Below are 20,884 nucleotides of genomic sequence, written 5' to 3' on the forward strand. Positions count from 1 at the left end.
GTCAGTGAACACTGCTCCAGGGCCCTTTGTGCACTGAAGCGTCTCACCCTCGCCTGGTCATCACTCACTGGGCTCGCCTCATGCTAGTCGCATTTACACAGTATCCCCACCTCTGGTTGATCCGGTGTCTGGTGTGATGGTCTGACTTGTTCCTTTCTCTAGTTCCATGGAGAAAAGTCACACAGTCTCGAATCAGCGCATTGATGCTTTGCGCTAGAAGGCCAGCTGAACCCATTCATGGATGATAAGCAGTATGACCATTTTGGATGCCTGCCACCGCCTGAAGTGACACCGCCATTAGCTGTTGTATGTATTGTTAAAAAAGTTTAGCTTTATGCATTCGTGATTTACAGAGATATATGCACAGTTTTTGAAGTTCTAAATTATTTAGAAATTGCCACTTTGGACTTCTCTGCAAACTGCCATGTTGATTTACAGTAAACCACAAAACTTTACGGACTGCAGGGTCTGAGAAAAGGTTGGACATCTCTTAAACCTAAAAACATAGCCTGGTATAGTAGCACCTTGTTCATACATTCCTATTTTGTATGGTTTTCCCAAGCCAACATTCACGATCGAGAATACAAAAATGACCCAATACAGTTACACTTCTATTTTATCTGTTGCCGGAAAGCACAATCTTTCGGCGCCAACGTTTATTACATCACCAAACTGCGATCGTGATACGTTTCCCAGCTGCTAGACCCCGCATGAACAAGAAAAGATGTGAGCCACGTGTGATTGGGAGCAGTAGGCACCCACCACGACAGCTTCCCCTAGTACTCACCCGTTTACGTTGCACGACAATGCTTGCACGCACTTAGTTTTCTCGTTTGGCACCAGCAAATCTCCTCGTGCGTAGAGCACTCTCTGTTGCGGTCGTCACACGTTGCATTCACAGCTATCGCTGCCAGCCCTATCACGACAAGCATCTTCATTTATCTAGCTGTCTGACAGCGCACATGGCATTGTGCTATTGGAAGCATACTGCACACTTTTAATAGGCAATAACCCAAACGCACCACTGTTCACTGCTGCAGGTGGCGCAAAGTGGGCGTCATGTTTTGCTCTTGTGGCATTGCATTCTGAAGTTGGCCATCAGCTTGATTTCATTACCGTTCCCTGTGGCTGTCTTAACACTTTCCTGCGTGTGGGAAAATCGGTAGTTTTTGGATAGCCTAGGAAACAGTTATTTTTTCTACCACAGAAAATACTGCTTGATACTAAAACGTATAGTATCAAATTACAAAAGAAAAAATTATCTTTTCATTGGGTTAGTCTTGTACAACAGATTTAATAAAAATTGTCTGAAAAAAGTTATCAAAGCAAAAATATAGTTACAGGAGGAAAGAAAGTTTTGTAGATACATCATTGGTGCTTTGCACGAAATGAACACTAAAAAAATTCGAAATATACATTCTTAAGACAAAGGCCATCGACAATATTCCTGCAAATATAAGTTTTGTATGTGCAAAAATTCCTTAAATAATTAGGAAAACATTAGCGCTGGTGACCGCCGTGCGAAGCAGTTCCTCGATCTGGTGAAACATAGGCTTGCTGTCAGTTTTTCGCAGAAAACATTTGTTTTCTGATCACTTTTTTTTTTCTTCGTTGTACAATATACAGTTTATGTAGCTTTAAATTTTTTTTGTGACCTGTGCTGTTGACCCTGAGTTGCATTCCTTGAGGAAACAACAGGAGTAAATTTGGCGTATGCAAAATGTGGCTCATCAAATCTTAATAGCTGTTGAGTGAGTTCCAGTTTGAAGGGAAACTAGTCGCAGCGCAGACTTCTCAACAATTCTGGCACTGTGGGATTCAGCCGGTGATGCTCCGGGCAAATAAACAGGGTAAAACTATTCACTACAGCTATAGTATCACTATTTTACTGCATTAAAAAACAGCGCCTTCCCCTAATGCACAGATTTCATGAGCCCGTTGTAGGATTCGATGAGTTGGCCTGATTTATCAACTCCGAGCATTCAAACATTGTATTTGTTGACAAGCAGAGGCTTCCTCATGGAGACTTCTACCCACGTATTGCCTGCTTTCTTTATTCAATTTGCAAGCACGAATTTGTTTGCTGTGTGTGCTGCCGAGATCATGTTCAGAACCCATCTGTTCTTTCACTGCAGGCACGAAATGTGGCCAGTGAATATCCCTTCTTTTCGCCTTTTCCTCTTGCCAGGTGTCTTTGAATTCACTCGGAAAGCAACGCTGATCTTTCCACATTGTGCCACAAGCAAGGACCTTGTGCTGCAATAAATGCACAAACAAAGATGGGGAAGTGTAGAAATTAAGAAAAAAAATGATGGTGCCCTTATCAAGGTAGTTCTCACACAGCCATGTGACCATATTTGATGCCAAACCACACACGCTAGATGCTTTGTGCCTTCCCGTATGTGCACTAAACTGAACAGTGTATCCAGTTTCCGAATTTGCCAAAACCCATTATTTTTAACTCCTTTTGATCACTGTGTTCTGCATGTACTGCCAAATTCTGGACTGGCCTTTTGGTTTGACCACTTTCTTATTGATGGAAAGGTTCCGACAGGGTTGAAAAAATTTTACGGATGAATCATTCATGTGCTGTAGTAGAGAAGATACCCGATGCAGCTTGCCATGGGATGCGGCAGTAGTCTTCTTTGGATCAGACACATTCAGGAAGGCAAGCAATGCCTTGAAGTGATCTCTTGGTATCACTGTAGGTGGAAGAAGCCCTGAAAATAACTTCTGTGTATTCCAGTAACGATGCAAGCGTGGGACTTGCATGATTCCCATGTATATGAGAAGTCCGATGAACTTCTGCATCTGCTCTGGGGTGACTTCTCTTCATGATACATCTCTCTTGCTGTATGAAGGCTTCTTAAAAATATCCATCCATGCATATTTATTTGGGCTGTTGCATACCGTACTAACATGATTGTAAGTCAGACTATTTTGTTAAATTTGTAAATCCGAAGTGGGGTGGGGGGCATCAGCTTACAATCGAAACCAAAGCATGGCACTGCCAAAAAAGCAAGACCACCGAGATATCAGGGGAGTTACAATGTAGTTACAATTGTACATTTGCCCCACAACCCTACCTGTAGCTTTCTGCTATCCTGTATGTTTGTTCACTTTTCGAAAGGGTTTTTCAACATTTTTGAGGGTTTTATAGTGCACACAGCATTCATGGAGGGGGTGTCAATAGTTGAAGGAAGTTCTACTGTTCGATTCAGCACGGCACCCTCAGAACAGCGGCGCTTGCAGGGAGTATCGATAGTTCATGGAAGAGCAGACACCGCACATGTGTTTCTCTGTCCCTGTAGCTCTTCAGTTTCAAGCGTTTGATTTGTCTGCCGGCTACGTGCTTCTTCTATGCTTCCTCAGTCGTCATGGGTGCTCCGAGTCCACTAAACATCAGCCCTCTTGAACACTGCTCGTTCACAGCAGCGTTCAAGAGGGCTGCCATTCTTTACACTGAAGAAACAAATTCCATTCTTTACACTGAAGAAGCAGGCTGCAAGTTTGATGTTTCTTATTGGGTGGTGCGAGAGTGGTGACTGCAGCGAAGCAAAAGTTTCACCTGTGACAGCAAGCGAAGAGGTTTCCGCAGGCCGATGTCAAGACACTTTCCGGAGCTGGAGGCCAAGCTTGCGGCATACGTCGCTGAAATGCGTGATGGGTCCCTGCCAGTGACGTACGACATGGTCATGAAACAAGCCTGGATCTTCGCCTTTTAATGACTTGCTCTGCCGTGAGTATGAGTGACTGGCGACAGAAGACTGGTGAACTTACGCGAAGCGGACGTATCAAAAGAGCCTCCCTGACGGCTGTGTGTGGTTGGGTGCTTTCGGCATGGGCGGCTGTTCTACAATATGTCGTGGTGTGGTCGTTTGCTAAATGTGGAATTTCGCTGGACGACGACGGGCTGTGGGACCGTAGCAGTGATGACGATGGCAGCCCTAGTGAGGACGATGCCACATGTGAAGATGAGTAGTCCAGTGACCATGCTAGCTACTAATAAATTTTCTTTATGGAATGCACGCTCGGGCATGTCCATCTTTTTTTTTTCTGTCACATGCGATGTAGGAGGGTCGACTCATATTCGAGTCGACTTACAATCGTGTGAATTTGGTATGTCCTTTATGGTTTCTGCGATGAAGAACAGACAGAAATTGACGGTGCTGCACGGCACTCCAGAGCACAATGCTAACGTCTGCTCCATGCTGTCTTCGTGTGCAAGACTCCACTCTTTCGTGCCCCCTGTCAAGTGGTCCAGCCCAAACGATGTTGACACCCTGCATATAACAACTATGATATTTAGAACACGCAGGATATCCTTCGGTCAATGTAAGACAGCGGTGAAGTGGTCCGGAGTAAAAAGCAAAACTCGCCTGTAGATGCCTGTTGACGTTCCGGGATAATTTGACGCACTTTTGCTAGAAAGTGCGTCAGAAGTTAACTTCCGAGTCTGCTGCTACCATTGGCAGGAAACTCGAGCTCAGGTGCATTGGAATCCATTGAAATTTCTCGTTTCTGTGGAGCAGCAGCTCATGACCTTGATGCCATATTAGAAACTACGAGAGCTGGTCACCCAAACTAGAAAGGCACATTGAAATCCCCGCGCAGTGGAAAACAGAAACGCAAAAGTGGAACCTAGAAATATAGCTGTTGTTTAACCCATTCGATGGCTCTCGCTGTATAGAAGCACTCGGAAAGCATCAAAATATGAATTTGTAACCATCAATAGTGGGATATTGATAAGAATGGCTGTGGACAGGAAGGTGTCGAAACACGCAACAGGAAAACGATAACGCACACCTCAGGCCCCATCAGGTCGATGTACGTCAACGTTTTATGCCAAAACGACTGGGAAAGCCAGAATGTCCCATCAAATGCCCTGCCTGAAGAAACTGTTGATGTAGGCTCAATTCGAGGAGTGCAAACGTAAGCTGGCCAAAGCCACAAAAACAGCAATGTGTCCCTCGGTCCACTCGGGCCCCACCAGCATGGTGCATGCTGGCATCTCAGGCTGTAATAATTTGCATTATGTAGACGTCAACTGCAGTGGAGTTGCCAAATTTTTCAGTAACTTCAGATCGTATGTTTTTCTGCTTGGTACACTTTTCCAAGCAATATGAACAAGGTTTCACTGTATTCGGATTTTCACTGTGTACTGTAGCTTATGCAAGCATCACAATGTGGTATGGTTTTCGTGGATGCAGACATGAACTGCTAGAAAGTTTGACTTTTTCTCAGATCCTGCTTACCGTAAACTTTTGCACTTGACTGAACAGTGATGATACAAAGCTCAGCTGTGTCAGCTTTGCAACATCACTGTACTATCGCCATAAATTTGAATGCAAACTAATTGAAAGTGACTAGGCCTCATTATTGTGTTTCCGGCTTCGCCTGCATATGTAACACTGGCTTTATACAAGCTCCACAATGTGCATCTGGGTTCCTGCCATGCTTAAAGACTGGCTACAGAATGATTGCATATTGAACCTCCTTTCAGTTTTCAAGGAACAGGTGTTCCTATCAGTTTTTTCGTGCTTTCTTTTCTATATATGTTGATGGTACATGTCTATGGGCCTGTCACTTGTGTAGCAGGCGAAGACCATATTGTGCACATCACAATCTTGTTGAGCTGGTAGGGATTCCCACTGTGAAAGTCCTTAACGTTAAAACTTGGCCACTTTCATCACTTTTTAGCCATTGTAGTTGCATACAGTAAGGGGGCTGAGCAGGATAGCAGTGATTACGTATTAGCAAAAACTTAGTAGACAGAGAAAAGGCACCTGGTTTCGATGGTATTGTAGTGTTCATGGCGAAAAATAACATAGAAATCTTGGCGCATACTATCACTACATTGTTTAAAAAAGACTTTTACATGGGTACATACCCAGATGTATTAAATGTAGCTAGAGTGACACCTGTTTATAAAAGTAGGGAACCCAATGATATAAATAATTACCAATCTAAATTGGTGCTTAACTGTGTAAGTATAACTTTCAAGAAGCTCCTGGCTGGTACAATAACCAAACCTTTATATAAAAATATCCTATCCTTGTGTGCACATGGCTTTCAGAAGTCTCGATTGACAACTACGGCTATTTTGTCTTTAACTGATATAATAAAGGAAGCCTTGAACACCAATGAAATATGGATAGGAGTATTTTTAGATTTAAGAAAGGAATTTGACACTCGACTATCGTGTATTATTTATGAAATTTGAAAGACCTGTATTTTGAGTCATTTCCTTAGACATTTTAAAACGCTATCTCGTTGGCTGTAAACAAGCAGTGGTCATTGATGAGCGTGTCTGAAGTCTCTCTGACATTACTATACATGTACCACAAGGATCGGTACTTGGGTCGGTATTATGTACAGTATATATCAATGAACTTCCGGGCTGCCTAAATGAAGCACATGCCTTCATGTATACCGGTGACACTGCTCTTGTGGTCAGCAGTAATTCTTTAAATAAGGCAATTAAAGCAATCAACACTAAGCTTCAATACATTAGTAAATGGTTTGAAAGTAATCGGCTTTCTTTAAATGCTAAAAAAATGAAAATGATTCTTTTTAGATCCCTGTTTAAGAAAAAACTTGCGGTACAGCATTACTATTGGCTGTGATGAAATAGAAAAAGTCGACTCGGTACTCTGCTTAGGGGTAACCCTTGATTCGGTTCTGAACTGAGAGCCTCATATCGACAGGCCATGTGGTAAGCTCTCTTCCGCATGCTTCATGCTCACGAAGGCGCAGTCATTTCAGTTTCAAAACATTGAGAATCTTATATATTTGTCTCGTTCATTCTCACGTAGCTTATCGCATTGAAGCCTGGAAATTTACCTACAAAACATACTTGGAGCCTGTAATATAGCTTCAGAAGAGAGCTTTGCGGATAATCAATTATGCAAGCTTTGCTACACCATCAAGAAGTATTTTTCTTGCGAACAGAGTAATTTGATTATCCCACCTGGTACATTACCGCATTGCCCTATTAGTATGCTTAATAACTAGATGTAATGTGCCATTTCCTGCCACTATCTTTAATGCACCGACAGTTAACAATAACTCAGCCTATCACAAGAAATTGCTGGTTCTGATGTGTCACAACTAATACAGCCAGTGGCGCATACATTATGTAGGTGTAAAATTATGGAACTTGCACCTTACAAACATTAGGGAGACAGGTAATTTTAATACAGTCAATGTCCGATTTTTCAGACACCCTAGGGGCCGTGAAACGCGTATGAAAAATCAGGCAGTCTGAAAAAATGAATGCATGCCTTTTACTGCCCCCAAGGGCTCCAATCGGCACAGGCACGTCCAAAATAGCTGTAAAGGCCTGCCAGTATACTTATTAGGCATATGGGTGCTCGTACTGTGTTAGGAGGTGCATAATTAAGGTGAACATATCGTGTCCCGTGACAATTGCCCCTGCTCACTTCTAATATGGTTCGCCGCAATACATTGAATATGCTTCACCGTGTAACAATGCTATATTGAGTCGAGGCTGACTTTGAGAAACTGGCATTATGCAACGCTCCGTGCTTTCCGAGCTTCGAAGCCATTGGCGAGGAATTCTAAGGTGGAGTCGGCGCCATTGCAAACAGCAGCACATTGTTTCAATGAAAAACATGGCACCGAGCAGCAAGAACCTTGGTAGTGAATGTTGAGGTATCTACGCCTAGCATTGCCACATTGGTGGCAGCGGCTGGCAGCTGATTTGCGTGCGAGAGCGCCGGTTCAAGGCGACGAGATAATCAAAATGCTGGCGGTGGCGATAGCTTTGATAAATGCCATTTCGTACCTGCGGTAATGCCGAAAACCCCGGAAAATCAGACTAGGAAGGTTTTTTGCATGTGAAATTTCAGACGTTCTTATGCATTGACTTTATGGGGTACGTGGCAGTTCTGCAAAGGCGTCCGAAGTATCTGGCATGTCTGAAAAATTGGGCTTGTCGATAATAAGTTGTTGACTGTACTATGGTAAAATAGTCTTTCTGATCTAAAATGTGTTTTATCTACGGTTATAACGATGCCAGCTACTAGCTATGGCGTTACTATTATACTTGCTTATTGCTTCTGTGTATGTGTTTATGGATGTACAGTAATGTAAGTGCAAATGTGTGTGTACCCATGTTCTTACTTGACATGCTGTGAATCAAATGCATCACAATGTATGTATAGCGTATCAGTGTACATTATTGCCACGTTGATGGAATATTAAGTAGGTGTTAAGTCTTTTCATAAACAGCTAAAACATTATAATGTTTAACCAGTTCTTGTAATGTCACATGTGTACAACAATGACGTTATGTGTAGCAGTTGTATTCATGCATCCTTATTGCCAGCATGCATGTGTGGGGACAGCCATGGGTCTTGTCTCGGATGTACACTGGCTCACTGGCTTTGAGGGGCCACCATCGTGGGTGCCACGGATCAGTTTTGATGGCAGCTAAGCCTTTCTGCTTTTGAGTGCTGATGGTTATGTCGCCGGCTTGTGGGGTCTGGTGCACGCTTGAGCCGGGAGGGGTTGTGGCCTTTTTGTTCCTGCGGCGGTCTGCACCATTGTTTGTTGGTTTTTGTTTGGCTGCTTTTCTTTCTTTATTTATTTTTTCTCACAAAGTATGGGACTTTTAAATGCGAAAAAAAAAATGAACGTGTGCATGTCCAAATAAATTATTTTTCTTCATTAATTGCATGTATCCATAACTAGCCTGTAACAAAGGATCTAGACATTGCGTAGCCATCTTGTATATTGATCGAAATAAAGTTATTATTATTATTATTATTATTATTATTATTATTATTATTATTATTATTATTATTATTATTATTATTATTATTATTATTATTATTAATTTCGGACCAAGTTTGGGGCATTGGCAAAAGTCAGAGGGGCAGTAAATGAGTACAGAGTTGAAGGAATGGCTAGTCTGCTTAAGTTTCCTGCCATGGTCCTTTAGGATATAGAAAGTGCAGGCACTTGTTTTGAGAGATTGCCATCTTCCAAACCTGTGAAAATAAAGAAGGCAGGTGCTGAAGCAAGGCAAGCATGAGTGTTTCCCCAACCACAACCGGGGAGAGCTAGCTGGACAGTGTCCAACTTTCTATTCTACTTGCTCGTGACCTACAGAATTACTTCACGCAAGTGAGGTTCTGCCTCTGAATGTTCGCGGCACTCTGCACACAGGTGCTGGTGTTCCTGGACAGCCACTGTGAAGTCAATGTGGGCTGGCTAGAGCCCATGCTGGCACGCATTGGTGCCAACCGCACCACGGTCACTTGCCCCGTCATCGACATCATCAATGCGGACACCTTCGAGTACAGCGCATCGCCCATTGTGCGCGGCGGCTTCAACTGGGGACTCCACTTCAAGTGGGAATCTCCACCCAGGCTGCGGGGGCCGCGGCAAGCCATTGACCCCATACCGTGAGTGCATGCGAAAGCAATGAGATAGTGTCGGGACATACAGGTGTTGGGAATGTTAGTGTACTTTTCTATATAGAAGCTATGTTTGGAGGCTGACATATGTGTGTCCTCAAAATAAGAATATGTATTGTACTTGATTACAACTTGATTTAGTATAAGCTCCGTCCAGAAAACTGCACTGTACCCTGGTGCCTCCGTGCTCCTAATCATAGTGCCCCAGAGACAATAACGTTGAATGTAGTTTGCCTTCACTGTGGCATCATGGAAATAAGTGAATGTAATTGGCTGGCACATCCATACAGGATCTTTTCAATTGGACAGTGCTGTATTTGCTGTTGCAATCTTAGGTTATACATATTTCTTTTAAACTTCTATACAGCCGTAGGAAGACTACGGCATACCCTAGACAGCCAATTGCTGTATCCAGTATCCTGGCTAAGATTAGGAGAAGGAAACTGGGTTAGGCAGTTCATGTGTTGCATAGGGCAGACAAATGGTGTTGGTCTCAATATTTTAGCTACAAAATGGGTGCTAAGTAGGGGTGTACAAATATCGAACATCACCGAATCAAAGAGTGAATGTTTGAGTAATTCGATTCGCAAGTCGAATATCTACTATTCGACTTTTCAAATATTTGGTGTAGAGACCTGCGCAGTGCCACACGTCGCTTGTGCTGTGGAGCCCCTCATGTGTGATGCCACATAAGTGAGCATGTTACTTCGTTTTTGGTGCAAAAGGAACGCTTTCGGTGAAAAGGAACGACGGGCCGCCTGACTCACCCTGAGGTGGGGATCGCACACACAGCGCCCGAACATTGCAGTTCACAGACTGTTGCCGTGAGGGCTGAGGCTGCCTCTGTTGCTACAAGATGCATCCCAGTCGACAGGACCAGTCAATAACAATGCAACGTGGACGGAGGGAATGGAAACAGAAGCAGCATGTATTCGTAAAGTGCAAAGCATGTGTGAAGATCGAGCCAATAAGCCACTGATAATCTTGCAGATCTTGTTGAATACATGCTGACTAACTTCACACCACTTCAACAGCCATCCATCGATATGAGCCGTCAATCTAAGCCGCACTCGTCACCTCGGGACCAATTACATGACGATCCACCCATAAAAACATATTAGCAGCAAGTGTTACGTGGCGACTTGAGGTTAATTTTTGTTGTGGCCAGACTGCTCAGGCCATTAGGCCTAATCGGCGTCATCAAGTGTCACTGACCAGTGTTACGGTTTGGTGCCAATCTGACGCGTATCCTTTTGCAGCAGCCACGTGACACTCAGAAAGCCGACAAACCGCCTTGAAAGTAGTGAAACCAAGTGTCCTAGTACAGCACGCAGCATATACCTGGGCAACATAGTCAAAAAAGCCTTTGATCACGATAAGGAAATGTGCAGGCGAATAAAAATGGGGTTGCAGTGCATTTGGGCTGGAAGTTTGAAGTCATAAGTGCTAGCGTACCAATATGCTTGAAAAGAAAAGTATATAGGTATTGCAATCTGCTAGTACTAACCTATGGTGCTGAAAGTTGGAGCAATGTACTTGAAAGGAATCTAAAGACTGTGCACTGGTTGATGAAACCACAAATGATAGCTGTAAACAGGAAGGTAGCATGGATTAAAGAGCAACCGCAAGTACAGTGAAACCTCATTGATTTGAACTCCAAAGGAACCAGAAATTTATTTGAATAATATAAGTTTAATCTAGCTAGAGCCCTTCTGAATATACAGCGAAACCCACGTATAATGGTAACGATTTGAACAATATGTCGGATATAACAATGAGGAGCCCATGCACCGTCCACTTTTACATGTTTTCTACAGTAAAATAAACCGCTTACTACAATGAATCCATGCCACTTCATTCACTAAACAGTTAAATTTGGCCACAGGGTGTGTGTGCTCTGAAAGGCAAAAGAATGCTAAATCCTGTGGAAAAAATGCGAGCCGTTTATCACACCTGCCTTTGTAGCACACCCTGCATGGCTGATCACGCTTTTGTTGCTCCCTTCCACCTTTTCGCCGTTGTCAGAGTAGTGGAAAGGAGACTGGAAAGGGGCGACTAAGGCGTGATGTGCGGGTGCGTAGCGCAAAGGGGGTAGTGGTGAAGTGGCCGGCGTTCTTTTTCTTTTCCTGGATTTTGCATTCTTTTTGTTTTTGGCACAGACACCCACTATCCAGATTTATTTGTAGCCAATAATGCTGCGTGAGAGCATTGTAGTAAGCGGTTAATTTTACCAAAAAACACAGACAAATGTTCAGGTTGGGGTAGCTGCTTGTTGTTACTTTCGGGTATTGTTAAACCTGCATTGCTATAAGTGGGTTTGACTGTGCTTCTTTCTGTCTAAAATTGTTTGCGCTTTTGTCCCTCTGTTTTCTATGTGCAACCCGGTTGAACAGTTATTGGCTATAACAATGGGATTTCCTTGGCCCCCGAGTATTGTTATAAGTGGTTTAGACTGTAGCACCTAGTGGCACCTGCATGGTACTGCACACAATGCTCTTATCAGAAACGTATCACTGAGCACTAGCGGAGGCCTTACCGTGCTTTAAGGAAGTGTGGTCTTGAGAAGTGCAAGTTGTTGAGTGATGAAAGCTTATTTGAGGTGGTGGCATGAAGATAAAGACGACAATGTCCAACCAATTAACTCACAAACTCTTGCTGCATCTGAAGCATAGCTTGTGTTGAGCATGGCCAGTTCTTGTTGCTCTGAGCTTGTGTGCACAGCAGTGCCCGTATGCATCTGCCTCTCACCCATTGTGCCTCTTGCAGTTCACCGACCATGGCCGGCGGCCTGTTTGCCATGGACCGGCGGTACTTCCACGAGCTGGGCGACTACGATGACGGCATGGACATCTGGGGGGGTGAGAACCTGGAGATCTCCTTCCGGGTGAGCAGTCCCAAAAGAAATACAATTGCCGTGTGATGCAGCTTACAGGGCTATGAGCTTGTTATTAAAGTTGTTTCAGCAGAACAAAGGCATATGAAGATTTCTGAGCAGCCCGAGCCAGATGTCAGCTCTTGTACCAGCTAGTCAATCTGCGAGAAATATTGCATCAGGGCTCGAGCCAAGCCAGTGTTTGTGTAGACATTACTTTCAGTCATTTAGGGAGCCTTCTTTTTTTGTTTCACATTACCTTTTTGAAGCTCTCATTAAATCCTTTATTCCTATGAAATATCATTTGAGCAATCCCTACAGCTGGTGTGAGATGGTAAGATTATCCTATTGAGGCTCGCTTAAAATACTGTATTTACTCGTGCAAGGATTTGTTACAGGGTGCAGGCCTTACATGAGGCCGGCAGGTCAAGGGTTGTGATGGTGTGCAGATGACTCAGCAACAGTGTCAGTTTAGGCTATGCTGTGTAAAAGCAGTTGAAATTTATCGACATTCTGCATGCACGCAAGCTTATCCCGTTCCATCCAATAAGCATATGCACAAACTTTGTAGGCATTCATGGTAGTTGCCGGCTCATTGCCTACGGATCCAAACTCTTCTTCACACGCATCGGCTAATGCGGGCACATGGACATCACCCAAAGCTTTGCCAGCTACAATCATTCATGCTGTGCTGTTGATTTTGTTTGAAGGTCTGGTTTGAATTCGAAGACAGACCAAACTGTCTTCGAATTGTTCATTATGCCCTACTGCTTACATAAACGAATGCTGCAGCCATTAGGGTCACCATTGCTTGTCACCATTAGGTTTCGGGCACATGCGAACTGACCAGTGAAGTTGGAACTTCAGTCAAATTCGACCGTGACGGGACCGTCACAATCGATTGAATTATCCAGTGGGTTGAATTGAACAAGATGCAGAAACAATGGCAAAGCATGCTGCCGATTCATTTGGCAGTATTTGTGCCCAGCTCTAACATGTTCCCGAATCAAATGTGCGTCCACATTCTATGTGCCTGAAGTAGAAAAAATAATGTAAAATGACATTAAAGCTCCTAAACAAAGTAGAAGTCAAATGTACATCCAATTTTTTAGCAAGAAAAAAGAAAAAACTCGCTATCCCGGCTGTGCAAAGGTGTATGTCCAGCAAAGCTGTTGAAAACCACCACTACAACTCATGAGGGTGGTGTGCAATGCTTTATGGCTTTAGAGTAATGGTAGTAGTGATATGTTAGTTGTGGTAGGAATGGGAGTAATAGTATTTTCAACATCATACCGGCACCCATGGCGGTGCTGCAACACTATTGAAATAAGTTGCTAGGCTGGTAATTTTATATACCTAAGGCTAGGAATGTCGCACCACATGTTGCAGGCTGGCATCGCTGCGGCTGCTTGTGCAGCAGTAATCTTCACTGGGAAACATATGTGGGGAGTGCTATGTGCTTTGCATTGCTATCACGAGTACCTCATCATCAATTATGTTGTTTGGATGCTTGTTTTGAGCTAGTTCTTTATTGAAACGTATGCTGTTCTGTATGTTGTATGCATGATTCCAAAGAATGTAAGCGTTGTTCGCTTCACTTTGCCAAGTGCTTGTAGCCTCTGCTTATGGGGCTATGAGCCGTTGCATTTTTTGCTTGCTTGCGGGGGGCTACGAGTGCTTATGGGGGTTTGAGCCGTTGATGATGATAGTTTTCTGTCGACAGACATGAAAGGATCTCGGGATCCTAGCCGTATACAGCTTCACTGTAAAGTAGGCGAGGGTCTAATGTGTTGCATAGTGGTGGCCGGTTTCCTAAAGTCGGCTTCTCTGCTGTACACTCATGTTGTGCGATAAAACATATAGCCATCGTGAAAGCAGTATTGGTTTCGTATTGGATTGCACCACGCAGGCAATTTACGGCCCAATTTTCAAGAAGGAAAGGTGCGCATTATAATCAGGTGAATACTGTAATCAGGCATTGCGAGCTACAGTTATTGCTTGAAAATCTCTTTAGGCCAGGCTGGAAATGGGCGTTTTCGATGGAAGATTGACATGTGCAGCACATTCAATGTCCCCTGAACTCTGCCGAGACAGATGCTACCACTAAAGGGGTCGCTGATGGGATCACCGTAGAGGTCAAGCACGTGCATTCTGTCTGGTAAAATTCAAATTATCCAATGAAGGTCAATATTAGGATTGAAATAGCATCCGGGACCTTTGGTAAGAATTGAATTGACAGAAAAATCAAATGAACCTTTATAAAACAATGGGACATATACAGTTGAAACTCAGTATAATGAACTTCAACATAACAAAATTTTCAATATAAAAAGGTATACTTAACCTTTTATAACCTCTCTTCATATAACACTATGTATATTTTTATGGCCTCGCTATAACAAAGTGCATTTATACATGATTTTACTACTGTAACAAGATTTCACTCCCACCGGCAAGGGATAATGAGACAACGAATAGAAACTTCTGTGGATGCAGGTAATCAAATGGTTGAATTACAAGCGACTGCTTGCGAATGCACCTCTCAATTGTGCACCGTATGACCAAGAACAGTGACTGAAGCAGAGCAGCGTCATGTTGCATGTAAGGTCCAAGTGCAAAAACTTCCTGTCGTGCTCTGCACACTGTAGGCTTTGGGTGCGAGTGAAAGCGTGCGAAGGCGAGCTGCGAACAACAGTGGTTTGATTAAAATTTGTGGTTTGAAATTAAATTTAAATTTGTGGTTTGAAATTAAATAGTTTTGTTTATACATGTTTATATACATAATTTTCTGCACTAGTAACTCCTGTTTGTTGAATTTACCCGTTTTTGCTTGTAACCACTCCCCTCTATAATGCCGTAATGGCCCTGAGGGTATGATAAATAAATAAATAAACACCACCTTCCCACAAGAGCAAGGGGAAAGGGGGGAGGCAGGGAGTCGTGTGAGCTTTTGGTAATGTGATCACATGCGCAAGAGACAAGGGGGGGGGGGAGGAGGAAGTAGGGAGTAGGTTGGTTCACATCTCACTTACAGCGTAAGCTGTTATGGGCTCATTCAAATAGCTGTTTCAGTTTGCAATGGTGTCTGCTGCTGCTGCTGCTGGTGTCTGCTGTCCATCACAGCTATCACCGAGAATCAGAAAAAAAAAATACCTAGTTGCCACTGGGATCGATACCGGGCCTGTTGCGTGGGAGTCAGCTACTCTACCACTGGGCCACACCAGAGCTTGCCCTGTAAACGCAATAGTGTCCTATAAATGCATCCTAGCACGAGAGGAGACACGCGACGTGACATGTGCGCCGTATAGTGTATATATGTGCACATTTTGCATTTCATTTTGCATATTATTACGCCAGGTAGAACTCTATGTAGCAGATGCACGGGTAGCGATACGAGGTAGTTAGAAAAGGTTTGAGGAAATAAAGGAAATTTAAAGGGCCCCTCACTAGGTCCCATAGCAAGTTTTTCGTTATGCACTGGAAGTTGTTACGTGTCCTATAGGGAGAGTTCTGCCGCAAAAATTTTTCAAATCGGCTCATTAATAGATGAGATAGAAATATTTCAGTGCCGCAAACCAGTGATTTCAAGAGGCGAGCTCCACTGCCAAGCAAACACTCTCTCCACTCGCCCGTCTAGCCTCCGCATGCGAAATTCCTTCCCTGCATTCTCTCATACCCGACCTTGAGGATTGCGTGACGCATACGTCACGGGCCCCGCCATCATTTCTTTTTCTCCTCGCTTTTTTGCGGCATGATGCACTTCTGCTGACGGTGTCACCTGCGAGCTGTTGGCGTTTGTCTTGTTTCGCGCACCGCACAAATTTTCATGCTGTGCACCAGGACACCTGACTAGTGGTATAACTAGTGCTACATGAATACTGCGGCAGACACAAATGGATCACAGAGCATGATCCTGCACTGGAACACGGTAGAAAATAACATTGTTTTGGTGTCTGCGTGTGTGACTGCACAATGTGGGAACAAGCGGACGAAACGGAAGTACATCTCTCTTGCTGCAGTGCAAAGTAAAACAAAAACATGCAGACATTTGGTTTATGTGTTTTATTATTTTTCTAAGCTTTAATTTGTCTATTCTAGCAACATAATACACAAATAACAGATGTTGGCTTGAATAATTCTCAAAGTCCCGTGTCTCCATGAGCGACGTCACAGCGAACATGTGTGCTGTATTTACACGACTGTAATTCGACATATCTTTAAAATCTTGAAAATCTGAAGTGGGGGTTCGACTTATAATTGAAACCAAAACATGGCACTGCAAGAAAAGCGAGACCAATGAGATATCAGGGGAGCTACAACATAGTTACAATTTTATGTTTGCTCTACGGCCCTACCCATAGCTCTCAGCCATCCCGTGTCTTTGTTTGCTTTTTGGAAGGGCTTTTCAACATCTTTGAGAGTTTTACAGCACACAGGGCACTCATGCGGGGGGGAGTGTCGATAATTCATGGAAGTGCCACTGTTCCACTTGCGGGGCGGCACCCTCAGAACAGCGGCGCTTGCGGGGAGTATCGATAGTTCATGGAAGAGCAGACACCGCACACGTGTTTCTCTGTCCCTGTAGCTCTTTAGTTTCAAGCGTTCGATTTGACTGCTGGCTACGTGCTACTTCTATGCTTCCTCAGTCGTCATGAGTGCTCCGAGTCCACAAACATTGGGCGCTCGTTCACAGTAGCGTTCAAGAGGGCTGCCATTCTTTACACTGAAGAAACAAATAACTGCGCAGCAGGCTGCAAGTTTGATGTTTCTTAATGGGTGGTGCTAGAGTCGTGACTGCAGCGAAGCAAAAGTTTCACCTGTGACAGCAAGCGACGAGGTTTCCGCAGGCTGATGTCAAGACGCTTTCCGGAGCTGGAGGCCAAGCTTGCGGCGTATGTCGCTGAAATGCATGATGGGTCCCTGCCAGTGATGTACGACATGGTCATGAAACAAGCCTGGATCTTCGCCTTTTAATGACCTGCTCTGCTGTGAGTATGAGTGACTGGCGGCAGAAGACCGGCGAACTTACGCCAAGCGGACGTGTCAAAAGAGCCTCCCTGACAGCTGTGTGTGGTTGAGTGCTTTCGGCATGGGCGGCTGTTCTACAATATGTCGTGGTGCGGTCGTTTGCTAAATGTGGAATTTCGCTGGACGACGACGGGCTGTGGGACTGTAGCAGTGATGACGATGGCAGCGCTAGTGAGGACGATGCCACATGTGAAGATGAGTAATCCAGTGACCTTGCCAGCTACTAATAAATTTTCGTTATGGAATGCGGCCGCGGTATGACCGTCTTTTTTTTCCCCTGTCACACGCGATATGGGGGTCGACTTATATTCGAGTAAATACGGTATGTAGGTGCACTAGCGCGTGTACGTCATCCTCCAGCTTGGAGCGTTGCAGCCGCTAGGAGAAGGGAAAACGGCGACCGGTTTGAAATTTTAGATCTTTCTATGGCACGTAGCGATGTAATACTGTGCAGACAGGATCATTATTGCGCATTGTATCCTCTGTGTTTGTCAGCTCAACATGGCCAGACCTGGTGCGAGGGGCCCCTTAAGCAGATGTATACAAGAATGCTGAAAAATATATATATGTATGGTGCACCTGATTAAATCAAGCTGGCTAGGTGACTATGTATGTCACTGCCACATTTCAAAAGGGATGCCAATAAACCATCGTAATAACCATAATAGCATCGTATCATGCCACTTGTCACGCAATTTGACATGCGTGCCACGTAGCATTGATACATACAAACTTCGCACTACAGTTCTGTTATATTCCATCAGGTGTCCCAACATGCAGCAGTTGCATATAGCATTTGCATGCTACATGTAGCTGAACTTGGTTAACTCAAGCAGGCTAGGCGACCATTTGTCACAACCTCATCTCAAAGGGCATGCCAATAAACTGTCATCATCAGCAACAGCATCATATTGTGCCACGGGTCAAGGGGCGTGACATATGCACCACAAAGTCTGGATACCTGTGTTTACCCTTCGGTACAGGTCATGGCGCCTCCTTGCAAGGTATGAACCACTGCTGAAGAAGCGAATCGTAGAGCTACGCGCATGGCTGCAACCAGGCAACATCGGACTCAGCAGACCGCTGTGCGGAGAGCAGGACAAGCCGCAGCTTGCAGTTGATGCCGGGCATGCAGTTCAGATCGTTTTCGTGAAAACAATGCAACGAGACTTTGCCACAAAGGCCCTGTAGTACGTGGTACCAAAAATGGGAGTCCTATGGAGCCACTCCTCCATCTTGCGCTATGACTGAGCTGTGCAGGCCTGTGACTTTCTGTAGTGCGGCTGTAGCTGCGCATGGCTATCAGCACGGCTGAGTGCGTAGGCAGCCTGCACGCCCTGCTTTAGAAGTAATCTGCCACACGTGCAAAGAGTGGGTGTGCTGAGATGGTGTGGCATCATGTGTGCTGTCTTCCTGCGCGTTTAGTATTGGAGGTCGCGTAATTCCAAGTTTCGGAGGCGCATCAAACGGGAGGCAGGTGGAGCAGTTGCTCCCTGCTGCCGGTCCTTTTCATGACAGCGTCGTCCCACTGCAATCGACACCATCAGCCAAGGGGGGTGAAGTAGACGTGAAAGCGTGACTGGCTTCGCTTTGTACCGCCCACGTGAAGACATCACCGACACGCTGTGAAACCATTTCATTGCCGACTTTCAAATTCCATGCAATTAATTTTTTTATCATTCAGATTTGTTGTTTTTTTCGATTGCCTGATAATTAAGAAATTTTTGTGACCCCTTCCGTGTATAAAAATAATTGATGACTGTACTTATTTGCTTAAAAGGTCGAATTTCAAAATAACAAAATTTCGATATAACAAAGTATAGTGCCTGTCTTGCAAACTTTGTTACGTCGAGAATTAACTGTACATGTATGACTTTGAAAGCTTGAAGAAACACAAAAACAGCTGAAGAATGCAGGATGACCACTATTCAGAGGTATTTTGTGTGTCCTCTTGCTTTTGTTAGTCATGAGTTCACATGAATTTGACCAGTTTGTAATTTTTAAAACTACAGAACACAGTGAAGTAAACTGTTGCTGCAAGTCCGTGTGCTTGATGTTACAGAGAAAAAAAAAAAAAAAAAAAAACGCAAGATGCAGCAGTAGGGGTAGGGTTTCAATTCACTTATTGTCACGGTAAGTAACTGTAGGCATTACCTTATGGGGAGGGGTAGGGGGTTGCATACAACGAGGGCTCTGCAGAAGCATTTTCTTTGTGTTAAGCATGTTATGGAAAAAAAAAAAGCTCAGAAAAAGAATGCTACACACATCTGTTTCACTATGCTTTTGAAATATATACAGGAAAGCCTTGTAAGTTCTCACTTTCAGAACTTGTGTCTTCGGATAAAGAGTATGTGTTAATCCAAGGCAAACCCCCTGCTTTGTTTTTGACGTCCGCTATGTAGGCTTGATATGTTAAAGTTCAGTCATCACCCCCAATTGTGTCCTGCTCCCGTGTGCAGATCTGGATGTGCGGAGGGCGGCTGGAAATCCTGCCCTGCTCACGGGTGGGGCACGTGTTCCGGCGCAGGCGCCCCTATGGATCCCCAAGTGGCGAGGATACGCTGACTAAGAACTCGCTTCGCGTGGCGCACGTCTGGATGGACGAGTACAAGGTGGGCACCCTCGTGTCTACGTTGCCGTACGTGCCATAACGTCGCATGCTCCTCATTCATCATCCAGATATAAAGGCTCACTGAAACAGAACCTTGATGTTACGGTCAACAGCAGTCGCTGTTCCCCTTCTTTTTTCTTGGAATGGCTTGGTTTCGTGGCTTTTTGCTGCAGTTAAACCTCGGTATAACAAAGTCAGTAAATTTGGCACTTCGATTACTTCTAATGAAATTTTGCTACATTGAAATTCGACCTTTTATGCAAGGCAGAGTGGCCTGCCTTTTCTTTTTTTTGCATACAAAGGGCAGTAATGAACGCCCGAATACTCAGGCAGTTTGAAAAACCGCATTTTGAGAAAAAAAAAAAGGTATTGTTGAGCTTGAAAGCCAGCGACTACTTTTTACAGTGTCAAGTACAGTAAAAGCTTGTGGATTCATGACTCGTTAATTCAAAATTTTTGATAATTCGAAGTAGCTGCCGCAGTCCGTCCAACAATGTATTGAAAACAGTATGTAATGCATTCCTCTAATTCACACTGAAATCCGCACAGCCACCGATAACTCGAACTCTGCGCCATCGTGGATGGGGAGATTGCTAGTGCACTGGAGCACAATGGCGGCGCTGGTGTCGCCATGCGGCCCGCGCAGTGTTGCTCTTTCCAACTGCGGCCCTTTGTTTAGGCCTGGCTGAAGAGAGATGCATTTGTACCTGGCCAGGCATGGCCAGTGCCTCTGTTGCAGGTCGGTTCTCTCCCTCTCTCAAGACCTTCAAGATAAAAATGCAGACACAGCGCTGTGTGTTTCTTTTTATTTCTTTTATTTCTTTCTTTTTTTCATGTTACATCTTGGAGGCTCTCCTGTCAGCATTAGGCTCAGAGACTTGAATGCTATCCGTTGCTTGACGTACCAAACCTAATAGGCTCCTTTCTTGA

The 20,884-nt window shown here is 44.3% G+C and overlaps 1 protein-coding gene across 5 annotated transcripts in view; it reads left to right on the plus strand.

The window, feature by feature from the left end:
* Positions 1-20,884, plus strand: part of LOC135912764 (polypeptide N-acetylgalactosaminyltransferase 11-like) — an 80,951-nt gene that overhangs the window by 30,310 nt on the left and 29,757 nt on the right. For all 5 annotated transcript variants that reach the window (XM_065445329.2, XM_065445306.1, XM_065445314.1 and 2 more), the window contains exons 8-10: positions 9,193-9,431; positions 12,210-12,327; positions 19,803-19,955. In XM_065445329.2, coding sequence (XP_065301401.1) covers positions 9,193-9,431; positions 12,210-12,327; positions 19,803-19,955 — 510 coding nt within the window. The remainder of the gene's footprint in view (positions 1-9,192; positions 9,432-12,209; positions 12,328-19,802; positions 19,956-20,884) is intronic.

The sequence above is a fragment of the Dermacentor albipictus genome, chromosome 1 (genome assembly GCF_038994185.2).
Source record: "Dermacentor albipictus isolate Rhodes 1998 colony chromosome 1, USDA_Dalb.pri_finalv2, whole genome shotgun sequence".
Classification (NCBI taxonomy): domain Eukaryota; kingdom Metazoa; phylum Arthropoda; class Arachnida; order Ixodida; family Ixodidae; genus Dermacentor; species Dermacentor albipictus.